Below are 27,654 nucleotides of genomic sequence, written 5' to 3' on the forward strand. Positions count from 1 at the left end.
CTTAATAGGTACAAGCACTGTAGTAGATGCAAATGTGAATAATATTTAATCCTCATCTTTATGAGGTTTATTTCACCTTGAGTCTAAGTATTTTGTTTTAATGAGTTATGAAAATATAGGGTAATTTGTGACATTATAAGCTTTAAAAATATTGTTCTTTAGAAAATCCAGAAATTTGTTATGCAAGTAGCTTTAAGTCAGTGAAACTGTACAGTATGTTGATTCTCTTAGTTGCCTGAGGTATAAGAATAAAAGAGCTTAGAGTTGAATTTTAGAAGTTTTCATCCTCATATTTATGGATCTAGGATAATTTAAGAAAATTATTATTTTCTAGATAGCAAGTAGATTTATAACTTAGTTTTTTGAATTTTAAAATCTAATACTAGATTTCTAAACCTAAATCAGATGACATTTTAGATGTAAATAGATCCCTATTTAAAATATACATTAGGCTAACGTCATAAAAGTATATTAATATAATGTCATAAAGAGTCATTTTAAAATATTTCCATTGCTATTTGCTCCAGTGGGTTTTAACATGGCTAAGAAATGAAAGAAGTTAAGTGATATGTGTTTGAATTCTATATTAGATATTTAACAGGCAAGACACATTTTTGAGCTTTAGTTGTTTTTTTTTTTTAAATCTGTAAAATGGGAGAGTGTGTGTGTGTATATATATGTATAAAGAGAGTTTTATTTTACAAGGTAGTTGTAAGGATCTGGCTGAACATTAAATGAAAAGTGCTTCACACAAATCTTTAAAAGATCACGAAAATGTTAGGTTATTACTACAAATTAGAGATATTTATGTTTCCAAGTAGAAAATAAAATATTTCTTTTACTTTGAATGTTTGTGGTAAATAAAAGAGAATACTTTTTGTTTCAAAGAGGAGCATATTGTAAGGTGCTTTTGCTTAAAATTTATCTGAATGAAATTTCAGGGGAAAAAATGTTAGATTTTATAGCAATGAGACATTGATGAATTGGAGGTGGAGCCAAGATGGCAGAGTAGCCAGGAAGTTGCCTGAGCTCTCCCCAGTTTCTCTCAGAAACCACATTCAGTCAAGCTTTTAAATGGATTTGACAGAAGCCATAAAAAGAGAAGTGAAACAATTTTCTAGCATATGTTAAGTTAGAAGAACTTCAGGAAAGATCTATTTTATTTGGGTAATACAGGAGCACAACCCCAGCTTAGTATAAAGCTGTCTTTCTGAAAAGAAAGTGGGAAAGCCGGTGGGAAGCTCTTACCCACAACACAGAAGCTCAAGAGGCTTTGAGAGAGGTTGAATTGGCTTTAAGTTGAAAGAGTTACTCAGAAACCCTTGGAAATAGCAGTTTTTGCTATAAAAGAGGCACCCACAGCAGTATCCTTGGTCTTAGTGGAGAAATGATGAAGGCAGGAGAGCCACCAGAGGCTGGTCAAAGATGGAATGTCTCATTTCCAGTTCTTGTCAGCCCTTATATACCATATTACAATTACATCATTACAGCATACTGAATATATGTGAATTAGAGCACCATTACATCACCATGCTAAGTACTAAGTATATATGTGAACTAAAGAACCATCATCTCATTAGTTCCACTGAGTTAATACCTTATTTCAAGTATACTTCTCCTGAGTTCAGGCCCTCTACAGGTAAATCTTTTAGCATAACAGGCCAGCTGTGAGTCCTCCAGCCCCAGCAGTAAGGCATACTGCCAATATTGAAACCCAGCGCACAACAAGTGCAACTAGACCAGGCTATTCCAGTGTAGTGAGCAAACAGACAGCAACTGAAGTAACACCATGGAAAGCTAATGATCAGGTTCCTGACCCCACAGCAAAAGAAGCTTGGGATAGTGCTCCCTGTGCCCTAGGAGCAGAGCTCAACTTGTAAAAGTGAGCAAAAAACAACAACAAAAAAAGAGCTCCAACCATAGAAAACTACTCTGGCAACAGGAAAGCTCAAAACACAAATTCAAAAGAGTATAACACTGTCAAATGCCTACATGTGAGACTTCAAAGAGGAATGTGAATTAGTTTCAAGCCAAAAAGTTCTCTTGGAAGAGTTCAAAAAGAATTTTTAAAAAGTAAGAGTTAGAAGAAAAACTGGGAAAAGAAATGAGTTATACATAATTATGAAAAAGAGTCAACAGCTAGGAAAAGGAAACACACACATTGGCTGAAGAAAACTATATGACTATTTTATCCTATGGTTCATTGAAAGAATCTATCAATCACTTCCCGAAATTTCCAAAATGAAAATTCCAAGGAATGTTGTAGATAAATTCTAGAATTAGCAGGTCAAAGAGAAAATACTGCAAGCAGCTAAAAAGGAACACAGGATTACATAGGACTTAGCAGCTTCTGCATTAAATGATCAGCGGGCTTGGAATATGCTATTTTAGAAGACGAAGGTGCTTAGGTTTACAAACAAGAATCAACTACCCAAGAAATTTAGCATAAACGAAGAAGAGATGAACATTCAATGAAATAAGAGATTCTCAAACTTAAATGATGGAAAGACCATATCTGAACAGAAAATTTGATCTTCAGATATAAGACTCAAGAGAACAGAAGAAAAAATAAAAACATGTTTTGCAATAAAATTAAATTATTTTACATCCCTACAAGGGAAGAAGATCCCTATAACTCTTGAGAATTGTTCTTGAGAATTGAGAGGGGATTGTAAGAAGAAAAGGTCAAAATAAAAGGAGAAAGACTGATAGAAGGGAGGCCAGATTGAGGGAGGTTGGGGTCAGAAGTAAAATAATTGGTAAGGAGAGACAGGGTAAAAGGAGAAAGGAAAGTGTAAATAATGAGGAAAAATAGGATGGATGGAAATGCACAGTAATCATAATTGTAAATGTGAATGAGACAAACTTCCATAAAACAGAAGCAGATAGCAGAGTGGATTAAAAAACAGAATCCTACAATATGTTGTTTACAAGAAACACATTTGAAGCAGAGAAATACACACAGAGAAAGGTAAACAACTACAACAAAATACATTATGCTTCAGCTGAAGTAAAAAAAAAAAAAAAGCAGAAGTAGCAATCCTGATCTCAGTCAAAGCATAAGTAAAAATTGATCTAATTAAGAGATAAGAAAGGAAATTACATCTTACTATAAGGTACCATTGACATTGAAGTAATAGCAATAGTAAATATATGCATCAAGGCATTCTAACAGAATTCTTAGACAAGTGAGTTAATAGAAGAATTAGATAGCATTAAACTAATGGGGGGGGACCTCAACCTTTCCCTCTCAGAATTAGATAAATAACCAGAAAATAAACAAGAAAGAAGTTTAAGAGGTAAATAGAATTTTAGAAGAGATATGAGAAGACTTCTGGAGAAAATTGAATGGAGATAGAAAGAAATACACTTTCTCACTGTTACATGGTTCTTATACAAAATACTGATCATATATTAAGATATAAAATCTTACAACTAAATGCAGAAAGGCATACATATATGAAAAATATTTCTGCTCCCCCCAAATCAGAAGAATGGCATTACTTTATATATATTTGCAAATCTCTTTAATATCTGGTTTAGTAGATCTCATTCATATCTTTTGCATTCAATCTGTTGTATGTTGTTTTGGTTAAAAGAAAATTAGGCTTCAGATATATGGTGGAAAAAGCAAATTACATTATCTTAATATTGTTATGAAAACAGTTTTGACTTTATGGACCCCTTGAAAGGATCTTGGGAACTTCCAGGGATCTGCAGAAAACAGTTGAGAACCATATTTATACTATCTAATCTAAACTGTCCCTCAATAAGCAATCCCCTCTTTAACAGACCCAACAAAAAGCTATCCAGCCTTCATGTAAAGACTTCAAGTGAAGAAAACAATTCATCATCCTCCCTTATTCTGCCTTTAGCAAGCGCTTATAGTTTTTACTTACTAATTATTAAATTTCAAGACTAAATTTCTTTCTTTAAATCCTTGGCTCTCCCTTTGGATCATAGTGGAACAAATTTCATTCTCTTTTCATATGAATACATTTGAATACAATCAAGTTCTTCCTAAATATGGACTGCCTTTAGTTGAATTTTCAATAACTTGATCTTGAGGCTCTTGATCATTTCCATTCATCTTACTCAGGATGCTTTCCAGCTTATCAGTGTTTTTATAAATGTGCCCGAAATTCCATTCTCTAGGTGTGGTCTGACAAATGAAATTCTCATTTCCATAAACAAGAGACCTCCGGAAGCCTCTCTTCTCAAAGGCATAAGTCCTAGACAGGGGGGCTGTCATATTAGAATGTTGATTCCTATGAAACTCTTAGTCCATCAAAACCCAAGACTTTTTTCAGACTAATTTCCAAAGGACAAAACATATTAAAGTAGAAAAAATATTGATTGTGGAGTCATAGGAATTGAGTTCAGATCCTATTGCAGATCCTTACTGCCTGTGACCTCAAATATAAAAGTAAAGGGAGCTTGACTTGCTTGCCTCTGAGAGATCCCTTCCAGATCTAGATAATCTTAAACCTTTTCATTTCTCACTCTTTCCTTCTGCTTACTCTGATTGAGACCTGTCCTGTCCCATTAACAATAGCATTCTTTAGATTCTGCTTCTACTGAGTAAATGAGTGCCCTTGCTGGGCAGAAGAATTCTTTTGGTCTTCAAAAATCACAATTAGAAGGGTTGAAAAAGGAAATTCATGTATATTCTATAGTTTGATTGATAGTATGACCATAGCATATACTGTACAGAAAAACTGTAGGGTTTTGAGGTTCATATACAACATCCAGTCTAGAGCTTTTGTTTCTTGATCCCTCCAGGATACTTTTCTTTCTTTTTCAGTGAATTCAAAGCCTATCTCCCAGTCTTTTTGATTTAATGCTTACTCTCATCCTAGAGGATTTTTACATATACATCCATCTTCTCTCAAACCCACTTTCTTCCCATGCCTTAAATATACTTAGCTCACATGATCTACTTCTCCACTCTTAAACACAGAGATGATCATACCCTTGATGTCGCCATCATCATTGTTTCACTTTTATGTTCATGAATTCCAAAATTCCTTTATCTGTTCATATTCTTCTGTCTTTCCATTTATCCCTCTGCCTTATAATTCTTAACCCGTTATGACTTCCAAATTCTTCCCCAACTTTGCCATTATAGCCTTGTACACACTTAACTTTATAATTCTCTCTTCACTATATCTCTCCTCACTTTCTCAAAGCAAACTTATATCTGTATTTAGTGTCTTAATTCTTTTTATTCATTTCTTCTGTATCCCCTCCAAAGTTACCTGTGATCCCTCAGTGACCAAAGTTTATGACTTCTTCCAAATCCTCATAATTTTTGACCTCACTGTAACATTTGATACTGTTGACCACACCCTCGTCCTAGGTATTCTCTCCTGGGCTCTTCTTATCTATTGACCATATGTTCTCAATCTCTCTTTGCATATTTAGCATCCACTAATTGTAGTTATATACTAACACTTGGGCCTGTGACTTCTCTTTTGTCTCCATATTCTTTCAGTATTATCATCAGGTCTTCTCCACTCTCACAGCCATCACTCTAGCTTTTGTCTAGCTTCTTTAACTGTGTTGTGACCCATATGGGGCCATGTAACTGAATGTGGGAGGTCACAAAATTATGATTTATTAATTGGAAAATGTTTGATTTGTATACCTATTTTATATATTTATAATCCCAGGATTGTATTAAAATATCTCGGGTGAAAAGGTTTTGTGAGTGGAAAAAAGTTTAAGAAGCCCTGCACTAGACCATGCCTTCTTCATCTCTTGCCTGGTTTACTTCAGTAGCTTGCTGTTTGGTTTCCCTAGCTTCATTCCATCTTTTATATAGCTACCAGAACAATTTTTTCTAAAGTGAAGATCTGTTCATGAGATACACATATACCTCCATCCAGCTCAGTAAAATCCAGTGATTTTTTTATTGACACTAGGATCAAATATAAATTTTTCCATTTGACATTTAAATCTCTTCACAGCTGGTCCCTTCCGACCTTCCTAATTTCGTCTACATTTCTTTCTTCCTTGAGCCCTGTGATCTAGTCAAGACAGTCAAACTCCCTTTGTACTGGAATGTCTCTCTTCCCCTTCCCTTTGCTTCTTAGAATCCTTGGTCTTCTGTTGAAGCACCTGTTGAAGCACCCCTTGAAGCCTTCCTTTGATTTCCTCTAATTCTTAGTGAACTTCTTTTAAAAACTACCTTGTATTCATTTGTATGGGTTAAATATATATATGTATTATTATGGATATACGTATGCATATGTATGTATGGATATTTATGCTGTTTCCTCCAGTAGGATATAATTTCCTTGAGGACCAGGACTGTTTTACTTTAAACCTTGTATCCCCAGTGCTTTAAATTGGCATCTAAAACCCAATAAATGTTTATTGATCTAGATAAATGATAAAAATGTTCAATTGTATAGAGCCAAGAGCAGATCCTTAGGATAATTCGCTGTAACCCTTCCTGTAAATCAACATTGAGACTGCTTTGAGAGATTGACTTATTTTTGGATCCAATCATTCAAATACTTTTTTTTAATATTTATATTTTATTTTTTCCACTTATACATAAAATAATTTTTTACATTTATTTTTAAAACTTGAGTTCCATATTCTTTCCCTTTCTCTCCACTCACAATACATGTGAAGTTATGCAAAATATTTTTTTTTTTTTTGTTGATTTTTAAAATTATTATTATAGCTTTTTATATACAAAATACATGCATGGGTAATTTTTCAACATTGACCCTTGAAAAAACTTTTGTTTCAACTTTTCCCCTCCTTCCCTCCACCCCCTTCCCTAGATGCCAGGTAGTCCCATACATATTAAATATGTTAAATCATATGTTAAATTGTTAAATACAATATATGTATACATATTTATGCAGTTATCTTGTTGCACAAGAAAGATCGGATTTAGGAAGAAGATAAAAATAACCTGAGAGGAAAAAAAAATGCAAGCAAACAACAGAAAGAGTGGAAATGTTATATTGTGGTCTATACTCATTTCCCAGTGTTCTTTCTCTGGGTATAGCTGGTTCTGTTCATTACAGATCAGTTGGAACCGATTTGGATCCTCTCATTGTTGAAGAGAACCACGTCCATCAGAATTGATCATCATGAAGTATTGTTGTTGAAGTGTATAATGATCTCCTAGTTCTGCTCATTTCACTTAGCATCAGTTCATGTAAGTCTCTCCAAGCCTCTCTGTATTATCTTGATGGTCATTTCTTATAGAACAGTAATATTCCATAACATTCCTATACCACAATTTATTCAACCATTCTCCAATTGTTGGACATCCCTTCAATTTCCAGTTCCTAGCTACTACGAAAAGGGCTGCCACAAACATTTTTGCCCATGTGGGTCCTTTTCCCTTCTTTAATATCTCTTGGGGATATAAGTTTAGTAGTAACACTGCTGGATCAAAGGATATGCACAGTTTGATAACTTTTATGCAAAATGTTTTCATAAGAATTATAGAGAAAAACATAGAGAAACATTAACCTAGAGAAAACATAGATTCTCCTCCTCCCCCCCCCCCCCCCCCGAAAAAAAACCTTCAAGGAAAATTTTTAAAAATAGTATGCTTCAGTTTATATTTACACATAATCAGTTCTTTCTCTGGGTATGGATAACATTTTTCATCATAAGTCTTTCAGAATAGTCATCCCATGACATTGCTATTTCACTTTGCTTGAGTTCATGAAGGACTTCCCGGGTTTTTCTGAGAATATTCTGTTCATCATTTCTCACAGAAAATAACATTCCATTATAATCATATATCAAAATTGATGAGCATCCCCTCGATTTCCAATTCTTTACCCTGAGAAGAGAGCTCTTATCAATATTTTTGTATATATAGGTCCTTTTCCTTTTATTTTTAAAAATCTCTTTAGGCATTTATGCCTTGTAGTGATATTGTTAGGTCAAAGGATACACATGATTTTATAGCCTTTTGGGTATATAGTTCATATCTTTTAATCATTTATCCATTGGGGAATGGCTTTTTTTCCTTACAAATTTGACTCAGTTCCCATTATATTTGAGAAATGAGGCTTTCAATAGGGAAACTTGATTCAAAATTCTTTTCCCAGTTAGAATCGCTAATTATATTTTCCCATTTATTCTATTCTCTGTCTCTCCTTTTACACTGACTTTCCTCAAAAGCATTTTGCTACTGGCCACCTCCTACCCCAATATGCTTCGTTATCTTCTGTAATGTTTGGGCTAGCTTTCTGGAGGTCCTGCAGATGGGCTTTGATCTTTTGGTGGAGAAGTGCTGAAGGGCAGGAGAGGCACCAGGAGGATGGTCAAAAATGGATGTCTCATTTCCAGTTCTCCCAGCCCTTATATACCATACTGCAATTACATCATTACAGCGTACTAATTATGTGTGAACTAGAGAACCATTACATTACTATGCTAAGTACTAAGTATATGTATACCAAAGAATTATCATCTTATCAATTCCACTGAGTTAACACTTTGTTATAAGTATCCTTGTTTCAAGTATACTTCTCCAGAGTTTCGTGGCCCTCTACAGTCTTCCCCTTTTCCTATCCTTCTTTCTTGCAGGGTAAGATAGATTTTTTTTTCTTTCTTTTTTTGATCACTGAGGCAGTTGGGATTAAGTGACTTGCCTAGGGTCACACAGCTAGGAATTGTTAAGTGTATGAGGCCATATTTGAACTCAGGTCTTCCTGACTTCAGGGCTGCTGCTGTAACCACTGCGCCACCTAGTTGCTTTGTAAGAGATTTCTAAACACATATTGAGTATAAATGTTATTTCCTCTTTGAGCCAATTCTTATGGGAGTTAGCTCACTCTCTTCTCCCTTCCTCCCTTCTACTGTAAAAGCTTTATCTTGCCTCTTTTATGGCAGATGGTTTATACCATTCTTCCTCTTCCTTTCCTATTCTCCCCTTACATTCCTGTCACCCCTTAATTTTATTGTTTTTAGATACTATCCATTAATGATTATATTCAACTCCTATCTGTGCCTTTCATCTATATATACTTCTAATTGCCATAATAATGAGAAAGTTATTATGAGTTACAAGTATCATCCTCCCATGTAGGAATGTAAATAGATAAACCTTAAGTCCCTTATGATATATTCCTTTCCTGATTATCTCCTTATGCTTCTTCCTGAATCCTGTATTTGAAAATCAGGTTTTCTATTCAGCTCTGATCTTTTCATCATGAATGCTTGAAAATCCTCAATTTCATTGAATGTCTACCTTTTACCCTGAAAGATTATGCTCAGTTTTGGGTGACTCTTGGTTGTAATCTTAATTCCATTGTTCTCTGGAGTATTATATTCCAAGCCCTCCAGTCCTTTAATGTAATGTGTTATTCTGTCTGTGGCTCTACTATACTTGAATGGTTTCTTTTTGGATACTTGTGATATTTTCTTCTTGACATGGGAGTTCTGGAATTTGGTTTAATATTTCTAGGAGTTTTAGGATCTCTTTCAGGAGGTGATTGGTGGATCCTTTGAATTTCTATTTTACCCTTTGGCTCTAGACCTATCAGGACAGTTTTCTTTGATAATTTCTTGAAATAATCATTTCCAGTGGAGCAGTAATGAACTGAACCAGCTACGCCCAGAGAAAGAACTCTGGGAGATGACTAAAAACCATTACATTGAATTCCCAATCCCTATATTTATGCCCACCTGCATTTTTGATTTCCTTCACAAGCTAATTGTACAATATTTCAGAGTCTGATTCTTTTTGTACAGCAAAATAACGTTTTGGTCATGTATACTTATTGTGTATCTAATTTATATTTTAATATATTTAACATCTACTGGTCATCCTGCCATCTAGGGGAGGGGGTGGGGGGTAAGAGGTGAAAAATTGGAACAAGAGGTTTGGCAATTATTAATGCTGTAAAGTTACCCATGCATATAACCTGTAAATAAAAGGCTATTAAAAAAAAAAAAAAAGATAATTTCCTGAAAGATTTTGTCTAGGCTCTTTTTTTGATCATGATTTTCAAGTAGAAAATTATTTTCCTCAGCTTTTGTACCTCCTTGTCAACTTTGATTTTTAAGGCATTCTTTTCTTCATTAGCTTTTTTGTGTTTCCTTTTGTACTACTCTCATTTCTCTTCCCACTTTTTTTTCTCTTCTCTCTTTTTTGGTTTTCAAAATCCTTTTGAGTTTGTCAATGGCTTGAGACTAATTCTTTAAAAATACTTGAAGACTTTGGATATAGAAGCTTTGATTTATCTTCTGTTTTGATCTTCCTTTTTAACTATAGCAAATTTCTATGGTCAGATTATCTGCTGTCTGCTCATTTTCCCAGTCTATTACTTGGCTTTTAATTCTTTGTTAAGTAGGGTTCTGTTTCCATGGTGGAGGGTTTGCTTTCCAAGCTGTTTTCATAGATCCTTCTAGGGACCTGGCACTCTTTTCTGCCCTGGAACTATGAGGATTGTCCCTGTTCTACTGTGACTATAACTTCTAGTGTGCTAAAGTAACAGAGTGCTTCCTAATGTTAGAGATTTCCTGTTAGCTAAGGCCTTCAGAGGTGCCACTACTACTGCTGCCCACACTCACTCCAGGTTTTCTAGTTTCTTAAGGCCTTTCTCATCCTACTGATAAACTTTTTCTGCTGACCTTTCAAGTTGTCTTTGGTATCTCTGGGCTTGAGAAGTCTAGAAACCAACAATACGGCTGCTGATTTAGAGATCCAAGACTCATTCTTGCTTCGCTGGCACCAGGGCCAGGTTTGGGGCCAGGGATAGGCCTACACTGGCATGACCTGCAATGGGACTGCACTGACTGCCACCTGGATGCCACAGACCTCTCCTGTTGACTTTCTAACGTCTTAAAACTGGAAAATGTTCCACTCCTGTCGTTTTGTGTTGGGTGAGAGTTCAGCAAGTCTTTGCCTTTACTCTGCCATCTTGACTGTGCCTCCCATTCAAAACTATATAGCTCATATCTCACAAGGATGGCTTGAAAGAGTCTTTCTTGAAATCTGGATAAGTTTTAAGCTCTTGCTCTGTCAGTCTAGTAAGGTTTTTGTTTTTTGAAGTGAATTTTGTCTAAGATGACTTGTTCTTCATGCAAGCATTTTGGTTATTTATCTTTTTTTTTCCTAGATGTTCATTAAGTATTTCCTTAATACAATGTTCCAGAATTATGTCACATCCCACTGGGATACATTTAGTTCTTAGACATCACCTTTCAGGAGAGTCAGTGAAATTGTTCTAGTGGGGAGAGGGGGAGTGCCCAGAGTAGCTAAAAGTCTGGAAGTCATGTCGTACAGCCAGTAGATGCTAATAGTTTTCACATATGTGCATAATTGTTGTAATCAGGTTGTGAAAGGGCTTTAAATGGCCTACACAGAAGTTTGTATTTGACATTAATTTAACAGATGATTTTATATTATATGATATGTCCTATATTATATATATATTATATTCTCATGGGAATGATGTGAATATTCTCTTAATTTATTTTAGGGGATTTAATGCTTCAGGGAGCTAAGAGTTAGAAAGGGCTTCTGAAATAAATCATTGTAAGATTGTGTGGTTCCATTATTTTTGAGGAGTCAGCAGTCATTAAAAAAATGGTTTGGGGTTTTTGTTTTCAGGTTGCCTTTTTTTTTTTTAAGCCAAAATACTAGTAATTATAGTTGTTTGAAGGACTTTTCCTGAAGTAATTTTTTTTAACATACTATAATGCTACAATAATATATGAAAAGTATTAGCTAAATTCAAGAATAATTGAAAATTACACCATATGGAAGCAGCATGTTTAGGCCCTATTAAATATAAAGAAGTTGTTTATAGTAATAAAAGGATTCATTCTCTCTCCCCCTTTCTTACAGGAACATAAAGAGTGATCGAGTTACACCAGAGGAGATAGCTTGCTACTACAAGCACTATGTGAAAGTTATGGGTCTTCAGAAGAATTTCCGAGAAAATACCTATATAACCTCTATATCAAGACTTTACAGAGGTCAGGATGATGATCAGGACAGTGATGATATTTCAACACAACAATTACAAATGGAGAAGTCAACATTTATCAAGAGAAACTGGGAGATAAGAGGCTATCAAAGAATAGGTGATGGCTCACATGTTCCTTTTTGTCTCTTTGCTGAGAATGTAGCTTTAGCAACTGGAACTTTGGATTCTCCTACTTATTTGCAAGTTGAAGGGGAAGATTTTCCCTTTGTATTCCATTCAATGCCAGAATTTGGAGCTGCCATTAGCAAAGGAAAGTTACATGGCAAAGTGGACCCAGTTTTAATTGTAGGTTCTGGACTTACTGCAGCTGATGCTGTGCTATGTGCTTACAACAATAATATTCCTGTAATCCATGTGTTTCGGAAACGGGTTACTGATCCAAGTTTAATTTTCAAACAACTTCCCAAAAAGCTTTATCCTGAATACCATAAAGTCTACCATATGATGTGTACTCAGTCATATTCTATTGACTCTAATCTTTTATCAGCTTATACCAGTTTTCCTGAGCACCATGTGCTTTCATTTAAGACGGACATGAAATGTGTTCTTCAGAGTGTCTCTGGATTGAAGAAAATCTTCAAATTATCTGCAGCAGTGGTATTAATAGGTTCCCATCCTAATCTATCCTTTTTGAAGGAACAAGGGTATGACTTGGGCCATAATTCAAACCAGCCAATTACATGTAAAGGTAATCCTGTGGAAATTGATCCATACACATATGAGTGTACTAAAGAAACTAACCTTTTTGCTTTGGGGCCTTTGGTTGGAGACAATTTTGTACGGTTTTTAAAAGGTGGAGCACTGGGTGTTGTTCGCTGCCTAGTTACTAGACAGAAGAGGAAACAACATTTAATTGTTGAAAGAGGAGGTGGGGATGGTGTAGCATAAAGCTTTTATGTTTACAAGTAATGATTTATAAGTAATTCATATGGACAGCTTGCCATCAGCATTTTTATAGTGATCTGCAGTCCCAATTTGTTGGGGTTATATTACTTGACAAGGAGGTATACAACTGTACTCATTTTTGAAATGTTGTAAGAACTTGTTTTCTTTATTTAAAAGTACCTTACACCACCAGGTAATTTTCAGATGAATAGAAACCACTTGTCAGTTTGTCTGGCCAGCTTGAGGCCTTCATTTTAACTGAAGCACTGTAATGTCATTTCAACAAGACTTGGTTTCGATTAATTTTTTTTTTCTGTTGCTTATGTTTAATTTTCAAAATGTTACTGCTTTGAAGCTATAAAATTAGATGATTAACCCAGGAAGTTGACTTTATATAATTTCAAGTCTCAAGGAGAATGTTATATGGGAAAAACACTTCCTAAAAAAGGTTTTATTTATTTTGTCACATCATCATTTTGTAAATCAGTTTGTCACTTAAGATTAAGATGGTCTTTAAACAAATAATGTTTAATTCTTACGACGACTTAATCTTAGATTCTAATAATAATCTGACAGTTGATTAATGTTGGAATATTTGAAAATTTGGCCATTTCAAAACAAATCAAAGTATTTTGTGGAGGTTTGTTCTCTACCAGACTTCTATAAAGCTTTCCAGTAATACTTTGATCGAAGTACAACAATAAATTGCTTATAAAAGTGCTCTTATTACCGTGTGAATAGTTAATAATTTTAATAGCTCACATTTATATAATATACTTTTTTAAGCAAAGTTTACAAAGTGCTACAAATCCATTATTTATTTCATTTGAACCGTACAATACTGTGAAATAGGTAATAGTACATAAAATATTACACGTTGAGTACACAAACTTTGAAGTTGTAACGTGGTCACATAGTGTCAATAGTTTATAGCCCTTCAGCTTTGGTTTCCCTGACTTGTAGTCCAGTGTACACCCCACTACACAGTGCTGTCTTTCAGTAACTGAGTTGTGCTGAGAGAGGGAACTTGGGACAAAAATGCTTTCTACAAGCCTGTGTAATAAAGCTGTTTTTAATAACCTTGTTATAAATCATTTTTGGCTTTTGGTCTGCTAGACATATTTAAGAAATTATAATTGCTAGATGGAGAGATGTAAGAGCTTTCCCATTTCTAAGGTAACTTAATATCAAATATCCAGTACCTACCTTCTTTCTCCACTTGAGAGATCTTCAAATATGTCAAATTCTTAAAATCATTTAAATTTGTTAACTGGCCTAATATTTTCAATGATTGGTAATAATTAGAAATGCCATGGAAAACAATTAAAATTTTGGAGTTGGGAAAGGATCTCAAAGACTAGGTTTTTCCCAGAAAAAATCTCCTTTCCCTTCTCTTCAGTGATAATCCAGTCATGTTACTTTAAAAACTTCAGGCAGTATTGTCCTTCTATTAGCAACCTAAAAAACTTTGGGACAGCTTTACTTGTTAAGAAATTTTTTTCTTGTTAATTTAATTCCAAATAAATGTGTTAAGTACTTGCTACATACTAGTCACTGTGCTAAGTAGTAGGAATACAAAAAGTACAGCTCCTGCCCCAATCTAATGTTAACAAATCATATATAATCTGTTTTCTTCTTTGTTCCTAACGCTGCCAGCTGGGGACCAAAAAAAATTTTTTTTTGTTTTTTACAAGATCTACGACTTCATCTGGCTAAGGAGCTCCTGATATATTAACATCTTATTTGTAATCTAGAGTTGGCTGCAGTGCCTGAACCACTGAGAGTTATAACTTGCCCAGGATACTGGTCTTGACCACCATCCATATGATAGTATGTCATATATTCAATGACTATTATAATGTCCCTTTCATATTTCCTCCAGACCAAATATTTTAGATTCTTTTAATTGCTTATTCTGTGACATGTTGAGTTCTCTCATCATTTTGGCTTGATCTAGATTCATTTCCATTTGTCAGTTCCCTTCCCAATATGTAACACTTTAAATAGAATGGATTGATATTCCAGATGTGCTATGGCTTAGCACCATTCTTCTTTGCATAATTATTACATAATTATTAGACAGCTTGATCCTCAAGTCATTTTCATAAGAACTTTCTAGTCACCCATTTGATTCAGTGACCCAAAGATTAATGCCGTATTTACTTTTAATAAATTCAGTTTAAAGATTTCATTAAACTTCCAGCCTCTCAGGATCCTTTTGGATTATAACATTTGTTGTCTAATCCTTTCACCCTGATTCCTACATTGTCATCTGGTCTCTCCCTCTTAATCAGATAGTCATCAGGATCCTCTGCTGAAAGAGGTATACTAAGTGTATAACATTTCTCACATTCCCTGTGTAGTACTCCTTTAAAAAATGAATTTATTCAACATTACCTGCTTTTAATGAATCCATATAGTAGGCAACATTTTGGCATAGTGGATGAAAACTGGCAGCTGGCTTTGAACCGTTGAGCAGATGCCTTATACTTTTTAAAGAATGTGCTGGGAAACTTAAACTAAGAAGCAGAAAGAGTTTTTTGTTGTTTTTTTTTTTTTTTTTTAAGTAGAGGAAGTTCCTCAATTGTTATTTAAAATAAAATCACAGATTTTTTTAAAAAGAAAAGTGAAGCTTGCTTGTTCTTAGCAATGGCCGATTTGTTTCCTAACTGTTCAGAAACCATTTTTTTTGTTTTTCAGTTATAGCCAACTTTTTATGATCCTAGTTGGGGTTTTCTTGGCAAACACATTGGAGGGTTTACCATTTTCTTCTGCAGCTCGTTTTACAGATAAGGAAACTGAGGCAAATAGCTTAAGTGACTTGCCCAGTATCATCATATAACTAACAAGTATCTTAAGTTGGATTTGAACTCAGAAAGAGGATTCTAATTGACCAGATCCATCACTATTGCATCAGTTGGTTGCCCTCTTTTTTGTTCTATACACTAGAATTCACCCAGAATTGAAGTCAAACACATTAGCAAATTGGAAATGGTGTCATACTTAAATAGAAACAGATCCCTGCAGCTGCATGTTGACATAGAAAAACATGCTCTGATAATCTGGCAAATAGGCTTACAGCCCTTTTACATCTATTTTAGTCTCTTAACTACTTGAAACTTATGATAAACTTTCTAGTCATCCCCTCCCCCAAATTGGTCATCTGCATCATTGCCATATTAATAACACCAAGGCTCTGATCTGACCATTACTGTTGTTCAGGGAGCTTCAATAACTCCCTATTGCTTCTTAAGATAAAACACAAATTTCTCTGGCATTTAAAACTCTTCACACACTAGGTCTGAGTTACCTTTTTGGACTGAGAGCATAGCATTCTATTTTACTTATTCTAAACTTCCTCCAAACTTTACTGTATATTATAATCTTGACATCTCTTTCTACTTTTACAAGATAATGTTACTGGGGAGACATGCTGTGGCTAAGTAAATCTTTTGTCAATAGTTGGGATGAACTTGAGTGTCTCATTTTGTTCCAATATTAGACAAACTACAAGGGGATTGGTCTGCATCAAATTCAGCCTATTAAAGAAATTATTTCAAATCATACTTTCTCTCCTTAAACTTCCCTCAAATTAATTCTTTCCATAGAGCACTTTGCCTCCTACTTTAATGGGAGAGTAAGAGGGGGAGGGAATAAGGGACAAGATAAGCATTTAAATATTCTGTTTTTGTTTATCCTGCCTTCTATAAGAAGATCATGATAGCTGGGAGGTGATGTTGTGACAAACAAGTGAGTTGGATTTAAGTGAAGATGGGCTGTGCAAAGTTACCAGCTTCCTTTCTCCTTCAGAGGCAAGACCAGTAGCAAGATACAGAACTAGAGATGGCTATGGATACTGTGGGAAACCTTGGTCTTATTTTTAAGCTATGGTCTTTAACAAAGTGATTAATGCTAGCTAAGAAATAATGAGGCAAAAAATGGCCTCTCTTACCAAGTCCCTCCCCCCCCCCCAAAAAAAAAATCCAATCTGAGAGGGGGGAAATCCTTAGGGTTCCTGCCTGAAACAAAAACAATTGCTATTTACATTCACTGAGAGTTGGGTCCAAATTATTGACCAATGGGGATTTGCCTGGGATCTATAATTGGTCAATCAATGAGTGATTTGGGTTTAAGGCATGATCCTTAAGAAAGGGATTTAGCTGGTACACACCAAGGGATCTTGGAAGGTTTCAGTGACCTAAATTAATGAATAAATTTATATTCCTTTGGGCAGAGCTTTTTCTTAGTATTGGATACCATGGTTCTGGCTGTAGCCTAAAATAGTATTAGCTTTTTGTCTGCTGAATCATACCACTGATTCATATTGCATGTTATATACTAGATCGCCAAGATTTTGTTTTGAAGTATTTCCATGCTTCTCTAATTTTATCCTTGAAGCTTTTTTAAAAAATTGAAATCAAAGATCTTACAGTTTTCCTATTCAATTTACTCTTACTAGTTTTAGTCCAACATTCTGCTCTTGAAAGAACTTTTGGGGGCTGGACTGTGTCACTTAACCTATTAGCTATTTCTTTAGCTTTCAGTCACCTGAAAATTGGACAAGAAAGCCACCTCTGCCTTTACCTACATCACCCATAAAAAAGCAGTCACCAGCATAGAATCAAGAACATAGGACCTTCCACGTTTACAGGAAACTAAAAACTACTTTTGGTTTTGGTGATTCAATTAGTACTGAAATCATCTGATTGTACTACTCTGGTAGGGACAATTCCTTAAAATATATTTATTGATGTAAAATAAATCTTACATGAAATCGAACTTTAATCAGCGAAAATGTGGAACTGGAATTCTAGAAACTGTAGGTAAGAATATCAATTTTGGAACCATTTTAAGAGAGCTGCTGATGTGTTGAACTTATAGCAAGAGTCTCTCTGAAATTGTTCTCCCAATAGAATATAATATTGGACTTTGGGGAAGTTTCTTCTGTAAATTTGATGTATAATAATTGACTTACATGACACTTTAAAGTTTCCAGAACATTTCCTTTATGGTATTTTAAAGGATCCTTACAACAAATCTGTGAAGTAGGTCCCATTTTACAGATGGGGATTCTGAAATGCAAAGAATTTTAGTGATTTGTCCATGTTTACACAGCTGACACAAGATTTGCCTAGTACTCTATCCAGTAGACCACACTGAAACTCCATCCTCCAAGTATTGGCAAACTCATTATATTAGTTCTTATCACCCTACAAATAGGTTACTGTATCAAAACTAAAATAAAACCTTGCAATTCCTTCAGGTAATCATCTTGCTAACATAGAAAAAAAACTTTCCATTCACTTTTTAAGCCCTTTGCAAGTTGGCTTTCCCTCCTGTCAATTAACCTAAACCATGCTCTTCACAAATACTTTAATTTCTTTAACACATCTAATGGTCATTCTTTCATGGTACTTTCTGACACAACATCCTGGAACACATCCTCATTCTTAATATCCTAGGTTCCCATGCTTCTGTAACCATTCCACTTGGATGATTTTTCAATCTACTCTTTTTCTGGCTCTTCATTTTCAGCTTTTAATTACCAGTGTTCTATCCTAAACATCTTAATATTCTCTTTTACACATATGTTCTTTTGACTTTTATACCTATATAAATCACTCCTAAATTTACTATCTTCACTTCCTTCTTCCATGAACTCTAATCCTATATACTTAATGACAGTCTACTTTATGTCTAAAATGAAACTCATCTTTTCTGTTTTTCACCCTAACTTCTTTCAATGAGATCAACATCTTAGGATAAAAACTTTGGTGTCATCTTGTATATATCACCCAATTAGATGTGAATTCCTATCACTTCTACCTTAACACTTCTCTCTCACATCAGGTCTCTCCTATCTACTACACTACAATCACCAGAGTTCATATCCTATGCAGGAAAGCGGAACAGCAGATGGCATGCCAGGCTTTGGGTCAGGAAAACTCATCTCGAGTCCAAATCTGGCTTCAGATATTAGTAGTGTAATCCTGCAGAAGTCACTTAACCCTGTTTGCCACAATTTCTTCTGTAAAAGGAGCTGCAGATGAAATGGCAAACCACTTCAGTATCTTTGCCAAGAAAAACCTAAATGGAGCAAAAATGACAACCACTAAACTGTTTTTGCCTTGTCTATACACATTCTTCACACTTATTGCCTATATAATTGTTTCATCACCACCGTGATGTGTCACTTCTGTATTTAGAACCCTTCAGTGGATTCCAAAACTGCTCTCACCTAATTTTAGTCTTTTCTAACAGTACTCCCCACTCACATTTTCTACATTGGGACCCATTTTAATGCCTGTTATTCTGACTATGCTCATGAAGTTACCCATATATGGAACAGACTTCTTACCTGTTATATCTTTATTATATTGACATTACTTTAAGGTTCAAACAATGAATCTTCTCCACAAAGCATTCACTCACTTTCTATTTCAGATTTTTTTTTTCAAATTTCTTATAGCACTTTCTTCAAACCTGTTATCATACCTTCTTGCAGACCTGTCTTTACTTTCCCTCATTCCCATGAATTTATATGCTCCTTAAAAACAAAGCTGTCACAGTTGTAATATTGTCTATATTTTACTTCCAAATTACATTTTAATCTTGTTCCTGTGTTCGACACATCTGCTTAAGAGGACCTTTGTTGTATTTGTATAGTAGAATGCCCAGAACCTAATATTTTGTTGAATATAGACAGTGTTGTATTTACAATCTGACAATTAATTTTTGACTCCCAACTCTGCCACTAACTAGCAATGAAACTAAATAATTCACTTAAATTGAGGTTTATCTTCATCTATAAATTAGATATCCTACAGTTTACACTAGCTTATTTTGTAAGTAGCAAAATATTAAATGTCTGTAAGCTATTACACATGCAAACAGATCTGTGATCTGATGTATTACTTTGAACAGTGCAGACCCATCCATACCTACTCGTGATATAAAGATAATTTGTTATGATCCAAACAGTATTTAACTGGATTATTTCTTAAGGATGCTAATATCAAAGTCAGCCTAGTGAGACACAACTAGCTCTCAATTTCTCAAAAGATACAAAACTTTCAGTTATATGGGAAGCTGACTGAAAACAAGGGAAGTTTGATACAAAAAGGAAAAAATCTGTCTTTCCTACAATTAATCCCCCCTCCTCCACTTCCCCAGTGAAAAATATAAAACAAAAGGTTTTGTAATATAAGATGGGATTTTTTTATTACATTTGCAAGGATATGTGAAAAAACATGTTTTATAAAAGTTATTAATAATGAATTGCATGTTATAATAGCTTTTCTTTTCCCCAGCAGGATCCAATTTAAGCAATTACAGTGTATGCTTTTTAACACTGTTCAGACAAATGTAAATTAGTCACAAAATCATGTAACAAGCCCCCCATGGTGAACACAAGAGATAAAAGTTGAGGTTTCATAAGAAAAGTTAAGGACAAATAACTTACCCTTATTAATAGAGTAAATAAATTAGAATAAATTTACTTATGTCCTTCCATGTTAGAATTTTTCTTTGGCTAATTTACTATAGGCCAAAGTTTGGTGTATTTTTTCAATCCCCACTTAGATCAGCCAAAACTTAAGCTTCAAATAAATGATTGTACCATTACAGGTAGTTAAGATTATAAAATACAGGTTTATATTTGTGAATGTTGAGTTTTGGGAAATGACTTCAAAGTTCAACTAAGTAAATTCTGGTTACTAGTATAAGACAACTTAAAAAGGGACATTCTAAAAGCCCACTCAAATCCTTTTACTTTCTGCATTCATATGCAGAATCTGATTTTCCTAACAGTCATAAATAAATGACTCTGTATACAACTGATAATCAGCTTTAAAAAAAATTAAAATTAAACCAATTTATTTGTGTACAGCTATTTTATCTCTAAAACTGTGATGCACAATGGTCATTAATGAAGACGTTAGAGTATCAAGACTGCAATTAGCATCAATTCTATTTGAATGTAATACCTGTTGTTAATAATCTCCATCCTCCCTGCATCCTCTTTTCCTTAAGTCAATTGGAGCTGAGACATTTTAAATTTATTTTTATATATGTATATAATTAATAATAAATTTATTAATTTAAAAATATATTTTTTAAAAAAGTCTCATTCTTCTCTTTTTTAGTATAACTTTCAGTCTTTTCTAGGGCTCATTATAGAAAAGGCAGTGGGTCCCTTAACTATAAGTTGATGCTGAAAATTGAAAAAAAAAAATTTGTAACTCAAAATCTTGTAAAAATGAATGCTAAAAATTTCCTTGACATGTAACTGGGGAAAAAAAATAGAATAGTATTTATTAAAAAAAAAAAAAAAAAAAAAAAAAAAAAAACTTCAACAAAAGCTAGTATTGTTTTATTTAAGGGTAACTTCTTGAATTTAAATGATCTATTAGAGAAACTATAAAGTATCAAAAATTGCTTCTCTGAGGACAAATTTAAAGTTTATGAATGAAAAATAATGCACTTAACCAGAATTGATTTGCTCATATGATCAGCTCATATGTAATTTGATAAAGGTAAAGATCCTCAAAGTTTATAAACTGGTACTACCTAACTAGCAAATAATTGCAAAGGAATGATGTAAAGGATGTTATCAAAGTATGAGTTTAAAAATGAGCCATTCCCCTATGGAGAATAGGATATCTAATAGAATATATACATGCTCTGCTAATATTCTTGCCATGTCAAAAGAACCTTAGGAAGATCTCTAGCACACTGGATAAAAAATTCACTGTAGTGAATTTATCGAAAGTCATGGATAAGAGCTACAGAAGATGAAGAGGCATAAATCATATCACTGGAAGAAAAACTCACAGTAATAAGATCAAATATCCAGTCAAACATTAGAGAATTATTTGTAGAGGAAACCAAATTCTAAATACCCCTATAAACATGAAATGATCATTATAGTAGGGTCATATTTAGACTTTAATAAGTCAATTCACAAGCAGACTCTCTAAACACATACACACCACATTCTTTTTCGTTTCCTTCAGGGGATTTTATAAGGCAGTGGTAAGTGATTAGAGACAATAAAAACAAAGATTCACAACAAATAAGTCTTAAGTATCTGGGAAAGCTAACTAGATAGAAGTGGTATAATAAAAGCTTAAATGTGGAAAGTACATGACTAAATCATTAACTAGGGGTTAACTGAATTAAAGTTTAAAAAAAATTAGTAAAGAACAATGGACTTGAAGTTAGGATCCCTGAATTGTGTAACTAATTCTGTCAGTTTCTTCATTTTTAAAATTAAGAGACCTGATTACAAAATATATGTATTCCTTTGTTCTAAAATTTAATTCTATCATCAATAAGCCTCTTATTCAATTTAAATGAAACACATAATATACCACTAATATGAATTTTATCTTTCTCAGTTTTGGCATGCAAGAAATTTAATAAGATAGGCAAAGTAGGAGAGCTTACATCTTGAAGACAGGAATCTGTGAAAAGCTTACCTTTCTAAGGTTGGCCCCCATAGCTGATCAAAGAGATCACCATAATTGATGAATTTATATCTGTAACCTTTGTGGGGGGTGGGGTGGGGAAGTTCCTGGAAGATTTGAAACTAAAACTATTTCACATGAATAAAAAAACTGCATTTTTTTGTATTTTATTTAATGATGAAGGTAAATTATAAAACTTCTATTGTAATCTCTTCTGTATATTACACGATAACCTTATAACCATTCAAGTAAATGCTTGCCATATAATTGCTTCATTATTTAACTCTTCAGTTATCTTCTCTTTTTTACATTAGGATTGTATCTGTAAAAAAAGAAAGTCAAAATAACCTAAAAATCCATTTCTATTACTATGAAATATACAAGTGATGGAAGTTTTTCAATAGGTAAGCAAGGAAGGAGTTCTAATTTTGCTTTTGTCATGGAGGGAGAGAGAGGGAGAGAGAAAGAGAAGGAGAGGGAGGAATAGGGAGGGAAAGAGAAAAAGAGAAAGGGGGAGGAATGGGGAGAGAGAAAGAGAGAGAGCGAGAGAGAGAGAGAGAGAGAAGGAGAAGGGGAGAGGGAGAAGAGGAAGAAGAGGGGAGAGAAAGGCCAGTCTAAGTTAGTCCCCTTTCTGAGAGTTCTCAATATAAAATAAATCCCAGGACCAGTCCCTATTCCTATGCCTTGCCTACTAACTAAACATAGTCATCTATCTGTCCACTTTTCTGTGTTTCCACTGCTTGTAAATTGTAACAATCACTATTAAACCCTTCTCCCCACCATCAGATATCCCTTTATACATTCCTTTAGGTAAAAAAAAAAAAAAACCCAAATCCACAAAATCTCCACAGATAATTTACATGGAAATGAATTAAAATCAGAAGTATGTTTTCTTTTTTCAAGTTTTACATACTTTTTAAATAAAAGTATTTTTTCCTATATTTTTTATACTCTCCCTGCATAGTCTTCTATCATTGTCTACTTTAAATATGTACTATGCCCATTGAAATGTGTTGAATAGGAATTAAATCACAGTCAACCTTAAATCCCTCCCCACCAAAAGCTAATTCTAATATAGCTTTTTCTTTTCATGCATGAGCAACTTAAGACTAAACAAAGGATCTGGCATTTAACTTGCCTTAAGTCAGAACTCATTCATTAATGGTTTTGCTTAGGCATGAAAATGTCACAACTCATCAGCCAAATTACATTACTAGTAGACTAAATGTGTTAGCTTGTGACATTTATTTTATTTTTTGGGGCTCTACATTACACAAAGATTTAAAGTATGTTGTGGCAGAGATAATTTATATATCTCAAGTTGAGATATATCAAAGATGTGACATATACCAAGCTCCAAAATCTAAAAGATGCTTGCTTTTATTTTAAACTTGGGCTAAGCAGAAAAAGAGAAGAATGGATAAATTTATCCAGAATTTCAGAAAGGGAAAACAGACCAGAATGGTGAATTCTTGAAACTGTGCACAAAAATATCTTCTTAAAAAAAAGCTTGTGTATAAGATATTGGGTATATATTTTAGAAAATATATGTGAATATATTTTATAAATGTATAATGTAAAAATATGCATAAACATATGTATATATGTCAAATGTATGTGTATATATTTTAGAAAACCTTGTAAAATAATACTCCCTCTGCATATTCTTTTACAATTCTATTTTAATGATAGTTAAGAGAAAATTTGTGTATGTATATGTGTCTACATACACATACATACACACACATATTTGTAAACTATTATTACTTTTGTGATCTGCACACAACACTTTACTTAAAGGTAACTAATTGGGAGCTCATATGCATTAAGTATTTGCTTTAAAATAATATATAAGAAAGCACTAGAAATCTGAAATAAAATTTTACCTAAAGAGATCATCAGCAAGTGATTCTTCTTTTGCATGTTTGTTCTGTACCTATCAAAAAAATAAAAAATAAAAAATTTTGCCCTTTGTTGAATATTCAGTTTATTAATTCTTATCAATATTCCTTCCTGTTTATCATATCTTTCCACCATTTCCTAATGTACATTCAAAAGAACATTAATAAATTATTTCATAATGTACTGAACACAAACATCATCAGAAATGTTTTCTTTTTATATACTACAACAGAACTCATGTAATGGCAATTCTCTAGTAACTGCTTTTTATTTTAGGGGGAAGACAAACGCTAGTGCTTTGGCTACCATAAAATATTCAAAACTGAAATCAATCATTATCTAAGTAACAAGAATTATTACATTTGATTGTGTAGAGAATAAAATGGCCCTAAATTCATTAAAGCTGTGAACCAGTCAAGTAGCTAAAAAGTCTAGAGTGTAAAAAGATCAATGGAAGGAGGTGAGAAGTGGGGAACAGATAAACCATAATAGGATATACAACAGCAAGAATAGCTAGGGATAACGACACAAACTGAGAAAGGTGGTAAGATATTAAGATAATTACACTATATTCAAAGTTAAAGAAAAAATGGCAGAAGGATGCTAGGTATATTAGGTATGTCAAGTCTATAGTTCTAGCATCCAAAATATCTACAATGAAAAACAAAAAAAATTATAATACAGTTGTATAACATTTGAGAAATTTGTATTTATATACATGTAATGGAAAAAGACAAGGATCTGATGTTCAAATGCAAGAATACAATAGTAGTTCATCAATATATATGGCATTAAGATTCAGAAAGGATAACTGGCTTAAATAGTTGGCTAGTTTTGATTTTAAAAACTTCTACACAAGAACTAAACAGATATATTAGAGCACCTATATTTATTTTAAAATAATGTATTTCAATGATGATTGTTGGAGGGGATGTGGGAAAACTGGCACACTGATCATTGTTGGTGGAGTTGTGAACGAATCCAACCATTCTGGAGAGCAATCTGGAATTATGCCCAAAAAGTTATCAAACTGTGCATACCCTTTGATCCAGCAGTGTTTCTACTGGGCTTATACCCCAAGGAGATACTAAAGAAGGGAAAGGGACCAGTTTGTGCCAAAATGTTTATGGCAGCCCTTTTTGTAGTGGCTAGAAGCTGGAAACTGAGTGGATGCCCATCAATCGGAGAATGGTTGGGTAAATTGTGGTATATGAATGTTATGGAATATTATTGTTCTGTAAGAAATGACCAGCAGGATGAATACAGAGAGGCTTGGAGAGACTTACATGAACTGATGCTAAGTGAAATGAGCAGAACCAAGAGATCATTATATACGTCAACAATGATACTGTATGAAGATGTAATCTGATGGAAGTGGATTTCTTTGACAAAGAGACCTAATTCAGTTTCAATTGATCAATGATGGACAGAAGCAGCTACACCCAAAGAAAAAACACTGGGAAATGAATGTAAACTGTTTGCATTTTTGTTTTTCTTTCCGGGTTATTTTTACCTTCTGAATCCAATTCTCCTCGTGCAACAAGAGAACTGTTTGGTTCTTCACACATATATTGTATCTAGGATATACTACGACATATTAAACATATATAGGATTGCTTGCCATCTGGGGAGGAGGTGGAGGGTGGGAGGGAAAAACTGGAACAGAAATGAGTGCAAGGGATAATGTTGTAAAAAAAAAAATTTCCCTGGCATGGGTTCTGTCAATAAAAAGTTACTATAATAAAAAATAATAATAATAATAAATAAATAACATAATGTATTTCAGTGAAATGGTCAGAGGTACAAAGAGGTACAAAGAGTTATGGATCATAAAAGAATCTTTGATGTCAGCTCATTTGTCAAAATATAAATGTGATCTTATTTTAATAGGAATAAATTCTATTCTCTTATACTTCCTGAAACACTGGGGCCAGAAATAGTACATATACTTCTTTCTCCACAGTGCCACTTCCAGATCTTCCAATTTTGCCATCATTCATCTCTCTATCCCCTAACGGAAATAATATGGTTATATATTTTCTAAAGAATGGAATCTTTTCCTTATAAATTGAAGAATGGCAAATGAGTGGTGAAAAGACAATTGCTTAATCACAAAGCTGTAAATCACTTTTATGTATTTTTAGGAAATATAATCACAAAACATTTATTTTGTCAATAACTGTCAAGTTTTATTCTAAATAGGCAGGAATAAAATGCCCCTCAATTTAAGAAGAATAAAAACTGTTTACACTGTAGATAAAAAATATAACATTGCTCCTGCTCTGTTTCAAAGGTGTGTCACATTAACTTGCTTGACTCAATGGGGTTGGAAGTTTCATAGTTTTATTTAAACAATTAAACTATAACTTCCTCTAAATATAAATAAAGCTTAGACTTTATGCTACAAGGTAACTTTTCAATCATAAAAACTAAATAACTGAAGCAAATTACCTGGAATTTAAGTATACAAAACAGCTCTCAGTACAATCATCACAGGAAATGCCACTCCAAAATTGGGAAATAATGACCCAGAAAAATAGAGCTTGTAACATAGGAATAAAACATATCAAAATACCACTTCAGAAGACATAAGAAAGATAAATAACAGCAAGGAGAATAGAGGAAGAAAGATGGTTGTTAAGGATGCCAAGGAAAGTCAGAACTTGGTGGATCAGACTGCTGAGAGGATATAGGGTACTGTGCCTTATATGTTTGGTCTAACAGTTCTTAGACTATATCACACTACATCAAAATCTGTAAATTAACAGAATGACTCGGTAACTCACGAATAGGATGCTACTGACTTGCTTTTATATCATCTTCCTTATATGTAATAAATACTGATGAAAAGTTGCTATGAAAATCAGCTTACGTGCTAGGATAAGCGTGTTTGGTATCTCTATACTTCAGGCAATATTAGCTTTTATTTACTTGTTTTGCTGTAGTTTTCTTAACTTAAATGGCTTACAGCTGTAAATATTGTCTAAATAAAATGACAGATCATAGTTTTGACATTTTTTTTAATCTGGTGAGCATTAATAAGTACTTTTAAAGGTCTCCCAATCTCACCCAGCCTGGAACTGTGGGGGCTATTGATAGGGCTTGATTCTACCAATGATCACCATGGGAGGTGTTTCTTACCTACAATGGTCTGTGTCCCTGAGGCAACCTAGTGGCCTCTTACTTCTCAGGGCTCACTATATTGATGCCAACCAAACCCCTTGATTGGCACAGCCCACTGTAACTCAGGAGAGATCTGACAGCTCAAGAGTTAGGATTATAAATATGTGCCACCACTCCAGCATATGCATTAATTTTATTGAATTAAAATTTACGTCATTTTCCTGAAAATAATATAGATCACTTAATTTTAGTTTTTTTTTTTTTTAAATCTCAAAGAATACCTCAGGAACAAAATG

The 27,654-nt window shown here is 33.8% G+C and overlaps 2 protein-coding genes across 5 annotated transcripts in view; one reads left to right on the forward strand and one right to left on the reverse strand.

Moving 5' to 3' along the window:
• OSGIN2 (oxidative stress induced growth inhibitor family member 2) overlaps nt 1-13,942 on the forward strand; it is a 30,965-nt gene extending 17,023 nt beyond the window's left edge. For all 3 annotated transcript variants that reach the window (XM_031946958.1, XM_031946956.1, XM_031946957.1), the window contains exon 6: nt 11,840-13,942. In XM_031946958.1, coding sequence (XP_031802818.1) covers nt 11,840-12,869 — 1,030 coding nt within the window. In that variant the 3' untranslated portion in view covers nt 12,870-13,942. The remainder of the gene's footprint in view (nt 1-11,839) is intronic.
• A 7,845-nt stretch (nt 13,943-21,787) lies between these two features.
• The window catches only part of NBN (nibrin), a 40,250-nt gene continuing 34,383 nt past the window's right edge, over nt 21,788-27,654 (reverse strand). The window contains exons 15-17 of one of the 2 annotated variants that reach the window (XR_004231044.1): nt 26,687-26,777; nt 24,220-24,269; nt 22,622-22,655 (exon numbers count right to left, since the gene is read on the reverse strand). Coding sequence is in view for 1 of the 2 variants with exons in the window: in XM_012550029.3 (XP_012405483.1) it covers nt 22,625-22,655; nt 24,220-24,269 (81 nt within the window). In the remaining variant the exon portion in view is untranslated. Of the gene's footprint in view, nt 22,656-24,219; nt 24,270-26,686; nt 26,778-27,654 lie in introns of both variants that reach the window. The other variant, XM_012550029.3, reaches the window with a different exon arrangement.

Source organism: Sarcophilus harrisii, chromosome 1 (assembly GCF_902635505.1).
Source record: "Sarcophilus harrisii chromosome 1, mSarHar1.11, whole genome shotgun sequence".
Taxonomy (NCBI): Eukaryota; Metazoa; Chordata; class Mammalia; order Dasyuromorphia; family Dasyuridae; genus Sarcophilus; species Sarcophilus harrisii.